We start from the raw sequence: 19968 nt of genomic DNA on the forward strand, positions 1-19968 counted from the left end.
GTCTGCTGCCTATGAATTATGTTGGGTTACCCTTGGTTCTTGTGTTATGTTAAGGGGTAAATAACATTTCCTTATTCATTTTCTCCACACCATTCATGATTTTATAGACCTGTATCATATCCCCCCCTTAGTCGTCTCTTTGCCAAGCTGAAAAGTCCAAGTCTTTTTAATCTCTCCTCAGATGGAAGCTGTTCCATACCCCTAAGCATTTTTGTTGCCCTTTTCTGTATCTTTTCCAATTCCAATATATCTTTTTTGTGATGTGGCAACCAGAACCGCATGAGGTATTCAAAGTATGTGCGTACAATGACTTTCCATAGCGGCACTATGATATTTTCTGTCTTATTATATCTATCCCCTTCCTAATGGTTCCTAACATGCTGTTAGCTTTTTACTTTTTTTGATACAAATCGCTTATCAGAGTTAGGTTTCCAACTGGAGTACAGTTATAGGGCAACGCCCAGCCTGCTTTTTTTTTTTTTTTTTCAATTAAGCCTTGTTAACCAATTTTTAAAGGTTCAGTCTCTGTATGCAATAGCAGCAAATGAGGTGGAGGCATCACTGCAAGCTCTGTTGAAGCTAAGGCCTGGCTACCCCTCTGTACACCCTTAAAAGGAACTCCGGATATCCACTGTTACTGCATTCCCCTGACACTTCACATCCAACACTTGGTTGCCCAAAGCATCATCTTCCCCATACCACACCAATTCATTTGTTTTCCTGTGCTCCATATTAACACTACCATCCACACTGGATCCCTCTAACAATCCACCTCCTTCCAGGCCCTTCATAGCCTGACTTCCCACATGCAATACCTCACCGTTCTTTCTCTTCCAGCACCATGGTCTCCCGTCTCCCTTCATGCTTCCACAAATTACCTGCCTCCTTCCAAACCCCACTCCTTTCATGGTGTTCCCTCACACCATCTCTTTCTGTCCTGTTTCCCATCTAAAGAAGGAACTGGTACGACTCAGCCTGAGCAGAGTGTCTGGACTTGAGCCCTGGCTCATAGACTCAACCAAGGAACCCACCTTTCCCCCAACCACTAGTTGAGCTTCCCCATGCTGAGTAACTCCCAAAATATGAACTAGTCCTCTCTAAACAAAGGGACATCTTGCCCACTGAGAGCCGAGGTTTCTGTGCTGGACGTCTCCACACCAGACAGGCAGGGATTCACCAGCACAGGGACACTGAGCATGAGGAAGGAACTTCCTGTCCCATCCTAACCGTTGCTCCCTAGACCCCAAACTGATATCCTCGTTGCCTGTTCTTCACTCTTGTAAGGTCAATGTTGCACATGCAAATGACTCACAAAGCGCGCCCGCCTCAAGTTCAACAGCCCCAATACCTACCAGCCTACACAGGCCCCTTCTCTGCTCAACACCCGAAGGTCCCTCATGCCTCCTGAATTTGCCATCCCTCATGTCCTCCATCCCAGAGTCACGTCCTGGCATCCTGTGACCTCCTTGCTAGCCGGCTTCCTCCACTCCCAGACTTCTCTACAGTACAAATAGAGTATTGCCTGGTACCTGCAAACAAATAGTGGCAGGTAGCCAGGGGAGACGTTTGTCTGCCTCAAAGCATTGTACCTAGGGATGTAAATGGCGGTTAAAAAAAGTAACTGTGTAACGGATTAAAATTTTATCAGTTACACGGTTAAATGTTTAACCAGGGAACTAGGGGGGGGGGGTGCTGCAGCACCCCAGCATTTTACACAGGGCTCTGCTACTGGCCACCACGACTGGGGATCCCGGCCACCGGCCCCCATGCCTGGGATCCAGCCCACCGCCACAGCCAGAGACTCCCCTACCCGCCGCCATGCCCAGGGTCCCGGATGCCGCACGGGAGGACTCCACCACCAACTGCTGGCCCTCATGGCTTGCCCCTGCACTGGGGGACTCCACTGCCAGCCCCTGTGGCTTGCCGCTGCACCCGGGGACTCCGCTGCCCGCTGCTGCGCCCGGGGTGGCAGCCAGAGTCCTGGGCTCTGGGGTGCAGTGCAGTTTAATCGTTAACCAAAACCCATCAGACTGATGCTTATCGGTTAACCAGTTAAGCTTTCACATCCCTAATTGTATCCCATATCAATCTTCGACTTCCCGTTGCTGTAAAGGAAAGAGGCATTTTTCAAATATGGCACACTTAAAGAGCTTTAGAAAAAGGTTATTACATTAACTGTCCCAGTCTTTAAGGATTTTGTTTATAAAGCTTGAGTCGCCTTGGCTGAATTGTAGCTTACTCATGGAATCTAGGGCTTGTCTAGGGCTGACACACTTACATCTGTTGCAGCTTGTGCCTGTAAAGCAGGCTTAAACAGCTACGAGCGTCCACTCAAAGTTGTACCAGTTTGACTAAGTTGGTACAAAAATCACGTCTTTAGCTATTCAGTACAACTGTGTGTAGAACATGCCTAACACTATATTTGGAGGCCTTCTTTGTCTTGCCTATACTCCAAGAGCCTGTGCTGTTTTATCGATTCCCAAACAAGGAAGAGGACTGGAAGAACTTCATGGTAGGTTTGCCAGAGAGAACACATGATGCCAGATAACTTCCTATACATACACACACCACACATGTGGAGATGACAGCCATGTCATATGCACTTTTGACCACCTCATCTGCCTACAAATCTACCTTTGTAAAGACTAATTCCAACATGGAGCAGCCAAGCAGCTAACATTAAAGTCCACCAGATGTTTTCCTCCTCTAAAATATAACTCCTCAGAAAAATTCATGCTACCCATACAAGACCTCTAGTCAAGTTAAGGTTCAATGTTTCATCTTTTCGGGACTATTATGACAGGCATTTAAACAACTAGGCATGGGGTCAATCCCAGCTTTACATGGGGCACACAACACATGAAAGGCCCTGACATTTTAAATGTACATGAGCTATTTTAGATCACTTTTTCCATTTCAAATCTCTCCCCCTAACTTAATAGTAACTAATGCACAGGGTTCGCAGGCACAGGGTTACAAAAGGGACCTTGATACATTTTTTAAAACCTCTAAACTTCAAGTTTTCTCTGAAACACATGTAGCAGAATAAATACTAGCATAACATGAGAGGTGGTAGCGAGGTTGATGGCAGAATTCTTCCATCAATCATCTATATTGGGGAGTTAGGTTGGCTTAACTACATTGCTCAGGGCTGTGGATTTTTCACACTCCAGAGTGATGTAGCTGTATCAACTTAACTTTAAGTGAAGACCTATACTACGTTTACATGAAAAAATTAAGAGAAACATAAAACAAAAAGACTGCTCTTCATCAAAGACCCAAGACAGGTCTCCTAAAAAACAACTTATAGTAAAAGCTGAAATTTCTTATGTGAAGTGCCACTTGTTTGCACAGCACAAGGAGTTCAACTCAGGACAGGATTACAGACACAAAAATACCAATCAAGGAAAAGACAATATTTACCTAGATGAACTTGAAAGTCACCTGCTCAGTCTGGTACATGACTTGCTATCACTTCATCTTCAAACAACTAACAATTTTTCTGAACTGTTTGCATAAGTACCATACTATACTGAGGTGGACAGTAATCTCTGTTTGACCATTAATTCCGAAAAGAGGGCTTCTCTAAAAGAGGGCTATGTAAATGATTATACTGGATTTTCACATCACTGAATCCTCTCACAAATGTAATGGAGAACAGACTTCGGTATCAAGGGGATTGACTCTCTCTTGTGTACATGACAATGTCTTTCCCTGGCAGTTACAAATAAGTTTTTGATTTCATGGCTGTATGCCTATTTTTGAGTGTAAATTATTTAGGTTATTAAAGGAATTGTTTCTATTTATTAAAAAAACAGAAGAGAATTCAAACCATTAATATTCCAGCTTGTCTTCTGGGACTGGTAGGGAGTTGAGGAGAGAGCTTTTTTCCTGAATAGGAATCTGATAGGATGTATGTATTCTACCCCTCAGAAGAAGGTGAAAGGAGCTAATACACTTGCTTAGGAAGCAGTGCAGTTAAAAAACTCATTTTAAAAAAAGATTTAGACTCATTTACATATTGCTAGTTCTTTATTTCCCCCTTTAGTCTTAAATTGCTAATGTGGACATTTATTATTGTAAGTTTATTAATGGTTAGAAATTCAGATTTTACATAGTTTTTTTATGTGTTTCACATTTTCAGCTTACGACTATTTTAAAAGACAAATCCATGACTACCTTAACATCCTTACTTGTGAGAAAACCTGAAACACAAGACTGATAAGCAAATAGCTTGTACTATACTTAAACAACACTATCTTCTGATATACTGAATTTCAACACCTTATAGCCATTACGCTCCAAATAGCCCACATTCCTCAGATTCTGCAGTATGAAGTCAGTAAGGCTTTTGCTCCTAAGTCATTTAGGTGCTTTTGAAAATTCCACATTTAGAATTCTAACTTATCGGGGTCCTATTTGTGAAAACTTTGGCTGGTGTATAAATTTCACAACAGCTATGATGTGTTGAAAGTGTAAGTCTTATTTGTTAACTCTAAAGCAATTTTGTTTTGAAGTGGCAAAGATTGCTACTAAAAAGTTGTTAAAATATAATTTTAGTCCCTTGTGCTGCAAATACTTACACATGCTTTAAGGACATAAATAGTCCCTCTGAACTCAAGAGGACTAGTCGTGTGTACGGTTACATATTGTTTAAATATACCTGCACATAAGTGTTTTTTTCCTATAGCAGTTTTATGAAATTCTAAGATGATATATCCTACTACTACTGACATTAAAATAATAGTTTACTTATACACTGAAGTAATAGCACACATTTTCAAGTTAGATATATGTACAAAGCTTCAACCTGACAAATCAAAAATTTGTGTTTTTTTTAAATCAAGTTAATTCTCCTGGATATGAATAACTACACCTTGCCATTAAGGGAGGAATACCCCATGCTGTCAATCCACTTTAAGTAGTCTTCCTCCAAAAAACAGGTTGGGCCATAGACAAGACCCCTGCAATGTAAAGAACACGCTACTCTACCAGAGCCCTAAGAAGAGAGGACCCTGTCTACACCGTGTTAACACTTCCAAACTGTAACATGATTCTGGGCCTTTCTGCAAGTAGTCTCACCATAATACAAAATTGGAGCTTTTGTATGAGTTTGGGAAAGCAGACACACACAACGCCCATCTGGCTAGGGAAAGGTTAACTGAATTGCAAGCACAGAAACAATGAGGTTCTAACCACAGCTCTTCCCCTGACTTACTATTCCTTTGCCCTTCACAACCCTTACTATGAGTCAAGGCTTCATATTGCTATCTTGATGTACTATCATTCACCCATTTCACAGATAAAAGAAGAACTTGCATAAGATCACTTGTGGCAGGGCTAGGAACAGAACACAGCTCTCCAGTACACCAGTGCTGAGTCTTTTTCACTTTGCTATCATTTTTCAGAAGGAATATGCTAAATCAAATGCTTCTGTAACCCATGCTAATAATGTGGCTCTGCTACCCTCTAGCTACTAGACCACATCATTGTTTGACTCTGCTACTGCTTCCATGCCAGGAGATCTGGTTCTGTCCTCTCAGACAACCTAATCAGAGGCATAATTATATTTGGTTATACTATCTCTAGCGATTAGACCACAATTTGCTCCCTGAGGAAGAGAAACCAAGAATCCTGATACTCAGGATTCAACTGCTCTAACCCATGGCCAAAATATGGTCTTATTTTCCTTCATGGATTCATCCACAGAGGATAACAGCATGCCTTCACCGTTCCAATTACTCTGATAGCAGAAGAAGAAATGGTGTGTGCTGTGGATCAAACACCACTGATGACTTGTGAGGATGAAGAAAAATATCCATATGCTAGTATACAGGCCATTAAGTAATAATCTTATATTGAAAAACTTATTTAAAGGTTTATTTGGATTTGTGGTAATGGGAGTGTACTTTAGGAACAGGATGTGGCACTTTAGAATGTTTGAGGCTGAGCAAAGCCTGAGAGATTTTGCTTGGATGAAAAAGGAGTGGAAGACCTTGCCTGTGTAAGAGCCAAAAAGTTCAGAACTAGATTAAGGCCTTGTTTACACTACACAGTTTTGTCGATGCAAGTTAAGCCGACAATCTGAAACCAGTATAATTACATTGCTTGTGCACGTTCACACAATGCTCCTTCTGTTGATGGAGCTCTAGCATCAACAGTGAGAGCAGTGCACTGTGGATAGCTTCCCACTGTGCTACTCTCCAGCTTCTACAGCTAGGAGTTGTGGGAAGACAAAGTGGATCACAGTGCATCATGGGTTCAGGCTCAACATCCTATTATGCAGTTTTTTCTGTCCCAGCATTCCACAGGCTTCCAAATGCATTTTGTGGCATTTTTCGACAGCCTCTACTTACTGTGCACCTGCTATCTGTCTGAAAGGATGGATCCTACACTGCTCTCTACTGTTGTGGTCACTGTTATGAACACATTGCGGATGGTCATATGTTAGTTATATCATGAACTCCCAATCTGAACAGAAATCAGAGTTGCCTGACCTGCTGTGTGCCATGGAAAGAAAAAATGCCACATTACTTTTGGCATTTACAGAGCAGTGAATATGGTGGACCATTGCTTTTGGGCTCAGGAAACAAGCACTGAGTGGTGGGATGATGAGCACTGGCTGCAGAACTTTTGGATACAGAAAGTCACCTTCCTGGAACTGTGTGCGGAGCTCACCCCAGCACTGCGGCACAAGGACACCAAAATGAGAGCTGCCCTCTCGGTGGAGAAGCATGTGTCAATCGCTGTGTGGAAGCTGGAGCCTCCAGACTGCTACCAGTCAGTTACAAATCAGTTTGGAATCAGGAAGTTGACCATTGGGGCTGCAGTAATGCAAGTGTACAGGGCCATTAATCACATTCTCCTATGAAGGACTATGACTCTTGGCAATGTGCATGAAATATTGGATGGCTTTGCGGCAATGGGATTCCCTAATTGCAGTAGGATGATAGAGGGCACCATATTCCAATTTTGGACCCGGACCATCTTGCGACAGAGTAGCTCAATAGAAAGGGGTACTCCTCTATAGTATTGTAGGTGCTTGTGGATTACAATGGGCATTTCACTGACATCAACGCAGAGCGGTCCAGGAAGATGGATGACACATGCATCTTCAGGAACACCGGCCTATACAGAAAGCTGCAACCAAGGTCTTTCTTTCCAGACAAGAATATATCGCGGGGTGGGGGGGGAGAGAGAGAGAGGAGGATGTTGAAATACCCACAGTGATCCTGGAAGACCCAGTGTACCCCTTACTTCCATGGCTCATGAAGCCTTACACGGGAAACCTGAACAGCAGCAAGGAGCACTTAACCAATAGGCTGAGCAGGTGCAGAATGACCATAGAATGTACCTTTGGCAGATTAAAAGTGTGCTGGCACTACCTTTGTGGCAAGTTAGACCTAAATGAGGAAAATATTCCCAGGTCATAGCAACCTGCTGTGCACTCCATAATATTTGTGAGGCTAAGGGTGAAAAATTTCCCCTGGAGTGGAGCACAAAGACAGATCACCTGGCTGTTGAATTTGAGCCGCCAGATACCACGGCTATTAGAGGGGCACAATGGGGGGGATATTTGAATCAGGGAGGCTTTGAGGCAACATTCTGACAATGAGCACCAGTAATATGTCTTTCTATACAGCGCTCTACCATGCTTTGGATAAAGAGTGTGATGATTCCTGACCGGGATTTGTAGTCAGCAAATGATCAAATTGTCACTATGTATTACCCGGTAGTACCAGCAGCAACCACCATGTGTAGGACACAAATAAAGACTGCTTATTTTTAACAGAGTTTGTTTTTATTAAATACCAATTAACATCACACACAAAAGGCTTGGTGGGAAGGGAGATAAGCGTGCAGGGCAGTGCACGCTGTCATAGCTGTAAGTCCAGCTATCATTTTGGAAACTGTCCAAAGGGATGGCGTAAACAGGGGACCAAACCGTTCCAGGAAGTTGTGGGAGGAATCTAGGGAGGGCATGAAAAGCAGTTCTGTACCAGCTGCAGGGCGGGGTCAAGCATGCGTATGTCCTGCCTGGAGCGTGATTAGGGACTTCAACATCTGTTTGCTCCTCCATCACTTTTATCATCCGTTCCTGGCTCTTTACAATGTGCTCCTTGCTCTCCTTTCAGTCCTGCCTTTCTATTTTAAATTTTTACTTCAGGGTCTCTCCATTCCCTGCGTTCTCTTTTTTTAGCCTCTGAGGATTGCAGCACCTCTCGGAACATGTCCTCCTTGCTTCATTCACCTTAGTCGTTTCCTTATCTGAGGGAGGCGCTCTGCCAGCATGTAGGGCATTCCCCTGAAGGCCACATCTGCAGAAGCACAAGAAACAATTCACAGAAGCATGATTGTTAGTTCACACACAGCATTGAATCATTATACTAAAATACACCTCTTTTTACATACAAATCACTTTCTCACTGTCCCTTGGCAAGCACACATCTCGGCAAACACCCTAAACATGGTGAGTTTGGTCGGGGCAGGGGACCTCAAGATGGGGCAAAGGGTCTAGGTGTGGCTTTTTTTAAGGGGATTACTGCAGGCAACTAGGGACAATATTGTAAATTCTGCCACCATTTTCCACAGGTGAGGTCAATGAAGCCGATATCTCACTCTTGAGGGTAAGCAAGGATGCAAGGGTGCATCTCCTGCACATGTGCAGCTTCAGACCCGGTCTCTATGCTGCTCGCCTGTGTGCCACTTTGGTCCCTGCACCAGTGATTGCCAATTGGTGCAGGACAGTTTCCTACAAAAGGGGAAGGAACAAAACAGCTCTGCCAAAGAACCTTCAGCAAAAGATTGGTGAATACCTCCAGGAAAGTTTCCTAAAGATCTCTCTGGAGGATTCCTGTGAAAACTTGGTGTGCATTAACACACTGTTCCACCGCAGTGCTTAGCTGCGCAAGGGAATGTGGAGCACACTGAAACACAACTAGTCTTGTACATTTCCATCCCTTCACCCACTGGAGAAATGGTCTGAAGTAAATAGTAAATGCAAAGTACTCCACTTAGGAGGGAACAATCAGTTGCACACATACAAAATGGGAAATGACTGCCTAGGAAGGAGTACTTTGGAAAGGGATCTGGGGGTCATAGTGGACCATAAGCTAAATATGAGTCAACAGTGTAATACTGTTGCAAAAAAAGTCAACATCATTCTGGAATTTATTAGCAGGAGTATTGTAAGCAAGAAACAAGAAGTAATTCTTCCACTCTACTCCACACTGATTATGCCTCAGCTGGAGTATCATGTCCAGTTCTGGGCACCACATTTCAGGCAAGATGTGGACATATTGGAGAAAGTGCAGAGAAGAGCAACAAAAATTATTAAAGGACTAGAAAACATGACCTATGAGGGAAGACTGAAAAAAGTAGGTTTGTTTAGTCTGGAAAAGAGAAAACTGAGAGGGGCCATGATAACAATATTCAAGTACATAAAAAGTTATTACAAGGGGGAGGGAGAAAAATTGTTGTTCTTAACCTCTGAAGATAGGACAAGAAGCAATAGGCTTAAATTGCAGCAAGGGAGGTTTAGGTTAGACTCTAGGAAAAGCTTCCTAATTGTCAGGGTGATTAAGCACTGGAATAAATTGCCTTGGGAGGTTGCGGAATCTCCATCATTTTTAAGAGCAGGTTAGACAAACACCTGTCAGGGATGGTCTAGATAATATTTAGTCCTGCCATGAGTGCAGGGGACTGGACTAGATGACCTCTCGAGGTCCCTTACAGTCCTATGATTCTAGAATATAACCGAGCAGCAGCAACTCAAAAAGATCACTTACCCAAGGCTCTCCTCTCCTGCATCATGCGTGCCAAAGACCAACTGGCTAGACCCCTCCAGAGTGGAAATGAGGTCCCGACTTGCTGCACCACCAGATGACCCTGCCACAGGCTCCACACTGTCTTCCAACTCAACTTCGTCATCCATGACTTTGTCCTCGGGGTTGCGTCAACTGTCCACAGCCTCCAGCCCTGCTGATGTAGCCACAGGGCACTTGGCGGTGGAGTTGACACCAAGGATAGCGTCCAGCTCCTTATAGAAACAGCAGGTCTTTGGCACAGCACCAAAGCAATGGTTGGCCTCCCTTGCCTTCTGGTATGCCTGCCTCAGCAACTTTATCTTCACATGGCACTGATGCATGTCCCGTTTGTAGCCCTTATCCAACAAGCCACAAGAAATCTGACCATAGGTATCCAAGTTCCTATGGCTAGAGTGGAGCTGGGACTGCATAGCCTCCTCTCCCCACAGTGCTAGCAGATCCAACAACTTAGGTGTGCTCCAAGCAGGAAAGCAGTTGCCATATGGAGTTGCCATGGTCAGCTGGGAAGATGCGATGTGACCACTCCACACAGAGCAAACAGGAAATGGAATTTCAAAAATTCCTGGGCCTTCAGAGTGGGAGGGGCAGATGCCTGTGTACCTGGGTGCAGGGCAGCAGAGTTCAAACTGTTGACCAGAGCGGTCAGGATGGGCATTGTGGGACACCTTCTGGAGGCCATTTACAGCGACATAACCAAGCACGGTGGCCACACTGACACTTCGTTGATATAACTTTGCCATAAAAACCTCTACGCCTCTCATCAAGGTGGTTTTATTTTGTCGGCAAAGCAGGAGAGTGTTGTCTGCAAGAGGAGCATTGCAGTGTGTACAAACTGTGTAGTGTGGACAAGGCCATAGTAAAGTTACCTTTCCAGAAAGCCAGCCTATTCTCAAGGTGTAACATTCGCACCTACAGGGACTAAATGCCTTAGGGCATTGCAAATGAAATACAGTCTTTCACTTGTAAAGTCACCAGTGTGAATCCTGCCCAGCTCAGCAGGGACAAAAACCCTGTTCAACTCTAAGGCATGTTTGGCTTCCATATGAGCTTGGTAGTCCCAGTTCCAGCTCCCATATCGCAATCTTACCATCATGGTCTACACTAGCTTGTAAACTCTTTGGGGCAGGGATTCGCTCTTACTATGTATTTATCCAATGTCTAGCACAATAGGACCCTGATCTGATAGTCTTCCAGTGAGAGTTCCAGCACTACCTGCCACAAACATCATTTTATTCAAAGTTGCACAAGTACTGGTGGCTCAAACCATTTCAGTGAAAAAAAGCTCATCATGCTAGAGCCGATCTCATTTTTGGGTGGGTCTGGCTCATGATTTTTTTTAATTTCTGGGACTGGCAGTACATTACAGCAGAGTTCTGAACAGCAATGAGGGTGAGGCAATCTGTTTTTCAGACTGTGGTTGCAGCATTCTCTGGAGAACAAGAACTGTTCTATGGTAAGGTAACCCCCTTCTGGGGATTGGAATAAAACTGCTTAACACTTACAGTGGTGGCATGCCTCAAGGTTGATCTTAAAGCTGGTAACATCATTGAGGCTGTCATACAGAAAAGAGGCAATTTTCAGATTTTACATCAGAAGTTTATCCCTTGGTAGTAGGGATCCCCATTTTTAAAATACGAGTATTGGCAATGCATTTATACACACCTTCCTTAATAAAGATATCACCATTCAACTGCAACACGTAGTGTCATCCACAGTACTGAAAGTTTAAAATGTTTTACTTCTTTGTTATTAAACACATCAGGGCTCTTTGAGTCAGCTTGGGATATTTATTCAAAATAAACAGAACCAGACACTGAATCCTAAAACATTGTCTTGTTTTGGGCAAAAGGGAGTTAACAATACCATTACCAATATAACAATATAACCAAAGCAGATTTTTTTTTAAAGGGTGCTTACAGTCTGATCCACAGAACACTTTACCCGAGATAAAGTTTAGAGACTGCAAGTTCTGGACCTCATGTGCCTTTAACCTCACTAAGTTATTACTTATTTCTATAGTGTTCCCCCCCAAAATGCTGCATAAAGTAATTCAGGTTTTGGTCTCTATTTTAATATGGTACCAATTTTTTAAGAAGGAAAGCCGAAGGCCTGCAGAGGGGGTGCCAAATTAAAACAGAAAAAAATGCTGAAGTAGTGTTTTCAGATGACTTTTGAACACGGGCAAGGAGCAGCTGTGGAAGATGCTCAGTAGGAACAAGTTACAGACACTAGGAACCACTGCACAAACTCCTGCCAACCCAAAGCAGGTGCTGCTGGAGCACAGGCTTCCTGCCGGATGTAGTACTAGGTGGTGCTCTCAAATGTACCTAAGCAATTGCTGGCTTTAAATTTAAAAAAATATATAGTCACTGTTATAAGCAACCAGTGTAATGTAACTGGGATGGTCAGCAGTAGTGCTGCTACTTTTTGCATTAGCAGGGAGGTAGTGCCACCTCGTAGTGGAAACTACACATGTTGCTGGTACAAAGTCACTGGAGTATGGATGCAGTCCATATATATTTCTCATCTGAAAATGAACATTTTGTTCCATGTCTGAACCACCTGGCTGACCATCAAAAGGATGTGTTAAAAAAATAATGACAAAGTTTATAACTACTTTCAAGCTTTCCCTTAAGTGAAGATATGAACCCTAGCCAGCAACCAGACTTTTCTTTTTGGAAATGAGGAATCTTGACAAGGAGCAGGAATATCAACCAAGCACACCTCCAGGGGGAAAACTGGGCTTGAAAGGTCTATCAGGCAAGATAATTGTGAAACACCACATTGATTCTCTGTTCCACAATAAGAAAATCAGTTACCCATTGCGATGCTGACCACAGCAACGTGTAAGTAGCTTTAAAAATTTGGTCCTTATGCAACAGCTCCAGTCACTTACATGAAGCCTTAATGGGAAGTTCAGTAAGGCCAAAATGGCCACCTAACCCTTTTCTGAAGCCAGCACAACATCATTTTACTGCAATGATCATAGTTTTAACTCTGTATGGATACCTGAATCCAGATGAGACGCATCTATCGTAGTGCAAATGAATCTGAAAAGCATTAAAGTAGTATTTCAAACTAAATAAGCAAGATACTCAGAGTGATACAGCTGTAAGAAATGTAAGAAGTTTGTACAAAACCGCAGTTTAACTATGTAGACTGCACACTAGCTGTGTACTATATTATCCAACTGAAACCACAGTGATTAAACAGAATACAACCCATTTTTGCTTAAAGAATAACTGAGTGGAGGAAATCAAGCTTTAATTTTCTACAGTTATGGTATGTAACAAATGGCATGATTTTAATAAGTACAAGAGAACTAGTTCAGATGTATATTGGATTTTTGTAGTCAAATGTTTTCAAAATTATTTTCATTTAATTTCTCAGTTATAGTTTCAGACACTCATTATTATCTTATTCTCTTTCCTATATTGTGCTTTTCTTCCCAGTTCTTTGTTTTTGCTGGTTCAGGGAATTTTGGCTCAAACCAATACAGGAGAAACAAAGCACTGACTTCTGTGCTTACCTGAGGAAAGAAAATAATCCCTGTATAACTCTGAAAGCAAAGTATTTAGTGCATATACTGAAAAACTGAAGATAGTTTTAAAGGTAACTATCCTCCTGGTAACATCATTACCATTAAAGACAGATGCACATCATAAAGAAGGGGTTGTTCAACCAATTTTTCCCCCTAGTTTACTTCACACATTACCACTAGAAACAAGCTTACAGTAGTCTCGCATGAACAGTCACTGTTGACCACAAAGGGGAAAACCCGCAACTGACCTATTTCATACCTACCGTATGTAAACAATTTTTATCCAGAAAAAAATCTCTGCAGTTGATAGGAATATACTAAACAGAATTTTAGTATTCAGAATTGTTAAAATTACACAAAGTTTTTACTACCTGCAAAAATGTTGTTTGTGTACACAGAGTTTATTCTTGCAATACTAAATTCAAGAATTAGCCAATCTGAATAATTAAATAGCTCCAGCTTCAGAAAGTCGGCAATGAAATTTGTGCTTCACAGCAAGGGATAGGCCTACTCAAAAGCAGGGGCCATATCTTAGATCTACTCATGGACTTCCTCCCTCCCATCTGAAACTGCACAGACCACCTCCCCATCCTGTTTCACTTGTATAACATCCCTATGGCAATTATAGCAAATAATAACATGGAAATAGTATCTGACAGCTTTGAATTAATTTTTAGCTGTCTTAATTATTTAGCAGGTAGAAAGTGGAGCTCTTGTTGGTAGTCAATGAAAGCTCACTGAATCTGATGGCTGGCAACTAGCTTCCTATTTGCTTATAGGTAAATTCAAAGTTTTCCTATTAACCAATAAAGGTCTATAAGGGTTGGAACCTAGAACCTGAGAAATGGCTTCTCTGCCTACATTCTTCCACAACGAAGATCTGTTGAGGGACTAGAGCAAGAAATTCCAACACTCAAAAGTATGGAGGCTGGTAGCAAGGTATTTCTGGAAAACTCCATAATTCACTTCTCTTGTAAGTCTGGAACAGCTCCTTTCTGTTGACCTTCGGGGTAGAATTTTGTCAGTAGGAATGGCAGGACTGATGCATTTTTATTTATTCCTTTGATTTATGCTGAATGTGGTCATCTAAAATTTGCCACTGTTGTGAGACTTTTTGCACCAGGCGCCCTGAGATATTCCAATGGGTGCCTTTTTGTAAAGTCAAAGTATGTATTTGTATCTATCTATTTTGCAGCTGTATCAGCTTCTTAGAACTATTTTAAATAAAATAATTCACACGAGGGATGGACTGAACAAAAAACCCAGATTTGGATCCTGATTTGAATTTTGCAGCTCTACCCCAATTCCAAATACTTCTGTTTGGCAAAATGTGCAGAATTAGGGTAAGAAAAGAAAGCAACATACATTAGTCATGGAAGCTGCAATCCCCTCTTTCAGGACGACAAAAATATTTCAGTGCTTTCCATGCAATTCTGGTCAGACCAATTTAAAATTAAACAGTACAATCTCCAGTAGCAGTATATTTTTTTATTAAATTATACAGCAGCTGGGAACAAAACTGGGAATATTTTTAAAAACTTATATCAAGATTTGGGGTCAGACTTCCCACTAGCATACAGACAGGTGCAACTCCAGTGAAATCAATGGAATTGTACCAGTTTACAGGGAATTTGGCCTTTAGGGCTCAGGGGAGGGTAGATTATCAGATGAGATGAGAGTCCAGACAATTCTTTGCTTATTAAAAATGAATTAGATATGTATTCTGTATTACAATGTTGCACCATCTGACTTGCTGCAACAAAGAGAAAAAGAAAACACCTGTGGTGGAAAGTGAAATGTTTATGAAAAAAGGAAATGATATATGTTTATGCTGTGAGGTCAACAATTTAATGCTCTCCTATATATTTTAAATGAAGTTAACAGTAGTGCCTCTTTGCCAAATCTATTATGATTTGAATATGTTTTTTCAATTCATTTCATTAGCTCACAGTGTTTAAAAATAAATGTGAAAAAGGCTGGGTCTGATTCTCCTACAGGCAGCTTTGCAATGGCTCACTTCTGCAAAGTTATTTCTGCCATACTCAGAAAGTCAGGATCTTTTATAAAACCTCAACTCGCTCTCAAAGGTTACATAAAGGTCAGTTTTCATTTTATTCAGATTATCTTCTAACCTCATAAAAAAAAGCCCCCAGACTTGGAGAGACTCCCCTGTCCTCGTGGGTACTCCCCATTTTGAAAAGTTGCTTCTCCTTTACTCCGCTCTCCCCGCCCGCACCTTTGCAGTCGCTGCCAAATGCCATTTATGCAGCTAAGTTTGCCCATTCCCTAAGGATAGGGTCGCAGGCTGCACCTGTTGATAGGAGTGATGTTGAGGATGCAGAGTTGCCAAGAGCAGCTCCTTGCCATTGTAAGAGGCAGAGCAAGCGCTTTCTTAACCAGCTAAATGAGGGAAGACATTTTAGATGAGCAGGTGTCCTGAAGAGGAAGTCTCCCTGAGGAAGAAGGTATTCCCTTCTCCACCTCCTCCCCCTTCACATGACAGATGTGGGACTAGCCAGCTCTCAGGGTCAAGGGGCAGGCTACCACCGTTCACTGATCAAGAATGGAACACCCATTTCCACACCCAACTAAGGTGAAAGGGTGACAGGCAGATGGTGCCTACCCAATCTGGAGAGAACAAGCAGTTACACCCAGATAACTCCAGCCAGAGAGGACTGATCAGGCTGACCCACATTGCAGCCAGCATGCACTGACCTAAAAAGTACACAGTCTACAATTCATTATGTATACAGTAACAGCAATACGTTCTGAACAGGAAAGTCTCCCTACACAGCCTATGACAGTAGAGCCACAAAGCCAAGAAAAACTGAGTTAGCTACAATAACACTTGGCAATTTTACAGAACCTCTTATTTGAGGCTCTCAAAAGTACTTTACAAAGGTGAGTAAACATCTCCATTTTATATATAGGAAAACTGAGGCACAAGCATTGGCATGACTTGTTCAAGGTCACATAAGCAAGGGACTACAGGAACAGTGACAGAGTTAGGAGCATAACCAAAGGTTTGGTCTACACTTAAAAATTAGGTTGATGCAGCTACATTTGCCAGGGTCTGAAAAAAACCCACAACCCTGACCAAAACAGCTGTGCCAACCTAGCTCCCTGTGTGGACGTAGCTATATTGACAGAAGAATGCTTCTGTCAACATAGCTAATTTTGTATGGAAAGGTGATCCTACACCAATGGAAAAACCCATTCCAGTGGTATAGACTGCATGTACTCTACAGGGTTATGCCAGCACAACTATGGGAACACAGCTATGCTGGCATGAGCTGTGGCTACACAACAGAGGCTAAGTAACCTACTTTCCAGTCCCCTACTCTAGTCATTAGAGAATCCCTTTCACTTAATTCTTTCTTTGTCCCATAGTGGCTAGGTATTACAAGGGCCTCAGACTACGTTGCATTGCATAGAGCTCAGACAAAAACAATACATAGATACATACAATATTACAAGTCATGGAAGTCTTCAGATACTGTCTGTATAGACACTGTCACCGTTTCGAAGTATTCTGTTTGTTACACCTATCTCCTTCCAGATGCAGAGGATATGCACTCTGGCTGGGATTGTTGGAGGACCCTAAGGGAGTTAGGTATCCAAATATAATTGAAATTTAATGCATTGCTCCTAACTCCATAGAGTCCTTTGAAAATCCCAATCTGCACCTTTATCAATAGTCTGGTTAGGAAGCAAAACTCAAACAGATAAGTCTTCTTACTCATTAGCCAAGTACACATTTTAATGTATGCTGTAGCCCCTTGTATTTATAGGGCATCTGTGAAGCTGTACTGCTTCAATGCTGTTGAGGACCCATGTCGTTAGCAGCATGTCAATATCTTAACAGCAAGACTAATGCAACCTAGATACTGAGCCAAATTCATCCCCAATATAACTCCACTGACTTACACCAGGGATAAACTTGGCCTGCTGTGTTGGTAGATTCAACGTGGTGGTAGATTTAACAATTAAATATCCAAAAAGTCACCATGACTACAAAATTCCAATAAATATGAGAATTCCCCTCAGCACTGAAATACCAAGTTTAGTGGATGGGCGAAATTAAGAGTATCTTGTTGATAAAGTTTATTTCTATACTAATTTTTTTCCCCCTTTGGATTAAAACAATTTAGTTTTGGGACTTTTATATAGTAAAAAAACAATATTTCCCAAATTATGGCAGATTCTCCTTGAGGAGGCATGAAGGAGTAGCTGGATGTGGAAGGACCTGCAGACAAACTCCTAAACTGTTCTCCAAAGTTTCAGCATTTCTCCCCCTGCCCCCAATAGTTTTTAGCCACCATGATTGCAGAAGAAATCTGTCAAACATGTTTGAGCCTGAGTTTGCAGAGAGTCTGAAATAATAACTCTGAGGTGTGAACTGCCCCATTCATTTCAATAGTGATTCTTTAAATGTCAACACTTAACTATTTCACTGCTCATCAAAGCATGCAAAAAAGGAGAGATTCAAATTATGAAGGCCCACACCAGTGTCTTCCAAAGCACGGGGCATGAAGAGTTATCTGCAATGTATGAGCAGAAGACATATTAATTAAGAGAGGTGTGACTGCAGGGGATGCATGACTTGTTTCATTCTCCAGAAGAGGGGCTGCGCTTTCAAGAGATTAGGAACAACTGATATAAAATCCAGCCTAGTTTCTTAGAACAAAAACAAGAGTCTAAAATGAACAAGGGCCCAATTCAACTCCCACTGGCTTCAATGGGACTTAAACTGGGCCCTACCACACATTGGAGTTTGCCACTGAGCAGCCCAGCTCATGCAGTCTTGGCATAGTGCACCATATTACTAACTAAAAGACAGATCTGAGAACAAAATTATGATCAGAAGCCCACATCCAGTGCTGCTTAGACAGACTGCGAATGCTTTGTGTTCTAAACTCCACACTAGTCCTCAGTGCAGTTTTCATGTTTGACATGGGGAAAAAAGCCTTCACCTCTCATGCAGAATTAATAAATCCAAATCATAGCAGATGCCTTAAGGACAAAAATGAACTGCTGGGATCTAGGCTAGGTAAGCAAACCCAGGGCCTGACTACATGTGCGGATGTAAACAATAGAAGACAATTTACAGCAACAGTAAAAAAGTATTTAATTTAATAATTTTCGCCAAACAATCAAAATAAGGATCAAGAAAACAAAACAATTTCCACTAGCTATAGGATGTGAGCTGTACCTTGTGAATTGGGAAGTAAGAGAGGGTTGAAATTGCCTAAAATCATTGGGGCTACTGTTTACTGCACACAGTGCAGAATGTCAGCAAATACTTTTCTTTGTTTGCAATCCAAATTTCTTAATCTCTATCCACATCATTTTTATGCATGTCCAGTACTGTCTGATTTTTTCCACCAATAGGATATTCTCTAGCAATCTAATGGAATTATGAGTAGACTCAAAATCCATAGCAGTATATTTGTGTACACAGGCTCCATATATAAATAAAATTTATTTGATATTACTATATTGTCACTCCAAAAAATAATTGAAATTCCATTAGTCTATATGCACAGACAGCTAAACAGGGTAAGGTTTTCTCTCCTCAGGCTTTAGTGTCTGGACAAAAAGCTATTAATATAAAAGCTTTAATGAATCTACAGTGAAATTCAAATAAGCATATTGGGGCCCAATGTCCAGGGAAGACTAAGGCAATTTACAAACCCTGATACTAATCAGAGAGTCTAGACTCTGTAAAGACAGGTTCTTTCTAGTCTAAACTTCTAATCTGTCATTGGGAAAATAAGTCTAATATTATTTCTGTCCTTTTCATCCACACTGTCAGAACATATCCAATTGTCAGAGCAAGTTATATATGTGATACAAAAAATAAAAATGGACAACACTTCATTGGGCCCATTCAAGCCGGTCAGCTGAAAAAAACAAGTCTGTGGACAGACAATACAGAATCCTTAATCTTTTAATCAGGCAAGAGTTAATAAACCATAACTATCCAACATACCTGTACACAGACATGATTGTAATGCTAATGCTTCCTGATCATTTTAAAAACATCTGAGAAATTCTCCATTTCTCCCCTTCCAATGGGCACTTAAAGTGCAAATAAAAATATTAACTTAAAATGCTGCTAAATACTTTTGAAAGTCTTCAATATGCATGCCAACCATGCCGTGAACCTTAAACACTAAAACTTAATCCAGTGTTTAGTTTTAAAGAGATACTAGATACAGAAAAGTTACTTCTTTTGTCAAACTGCATTTTAATTTAATAAACAGAACAAATTAACTATGAGCTAAGATAATGAATAACTCATTGTCCTGCTAGAGGCCTACATCACATACTATATTTATATTTGTCTGTACAGTGGAAGGACAGGCACAGACTTGTTTGTGATCAGCAAGTCCAGTATTTCAGTAGCTGCTATATCCTGCTATACTATTTTGATTGACAATATGTTTTGCATACTAGAAACACATCTTTTAAACTAAAAATGTCCATCCACTATACTCGCAAATGGGGGGTAGGGGAGAGAGATAAAACAATGAAGACAACGCTGAAAGGTACTCATTTAAATGTGTTAAATCCTTCAGGAGTTAAAAAACACTGACC

General features: G+C 41.6%; 1 protein-coding gene across 10 annotated transcripts in view; it reads right to left on the reverse strand.

Moving 5' to 3' along the window:
- Positions 1-19968, reverse strand: part of RFX7 (regulatory factor X7) — a 115548-nt gene that overhangs the window by 85266 nt on the left and 10314 nt on the right. The window contains exons 1-3 of one of the 10 annotated variants that reach the window (XM_039490098.1): positions 17815-17907; positions 12837-12877; positions 11330-11379 (exon numbers count right to left, since the gene is read on the reverse strand). The exons of 8 other annotated variants lie outside the window; for them this stretch is intronic. In XM_039490098.1, coding sequence (XP_039346032.1) covers positions 11330-11340 — 11 coding nt within the window. In that variant the 5' untranslated portion in view covers positions 11341-11379; positions 12837-12877; positions 17815-17907. Of the gene's footprint in view, positions 1-11329; positions 11380-12836; positions 12878-17814; positions 17908-19968 lie in introns of those variants that run through there. One more of the 10 variants, XM_039490101.1, reaches the window with a different exon arrangement.

This window comes from Mauremys reevesii, linkage group 10, assembly GCF_016161935.1.
Source record: "Mauremys reevesii isolate NIE-2019 linkage group 10, ASM1616193v1, whole genome shotgun sequence".
NCBI lineage: Eukaryota > Metazoa > Chordata > Testudines > Geoemydidae > Mauremys > Mauremys reevesii.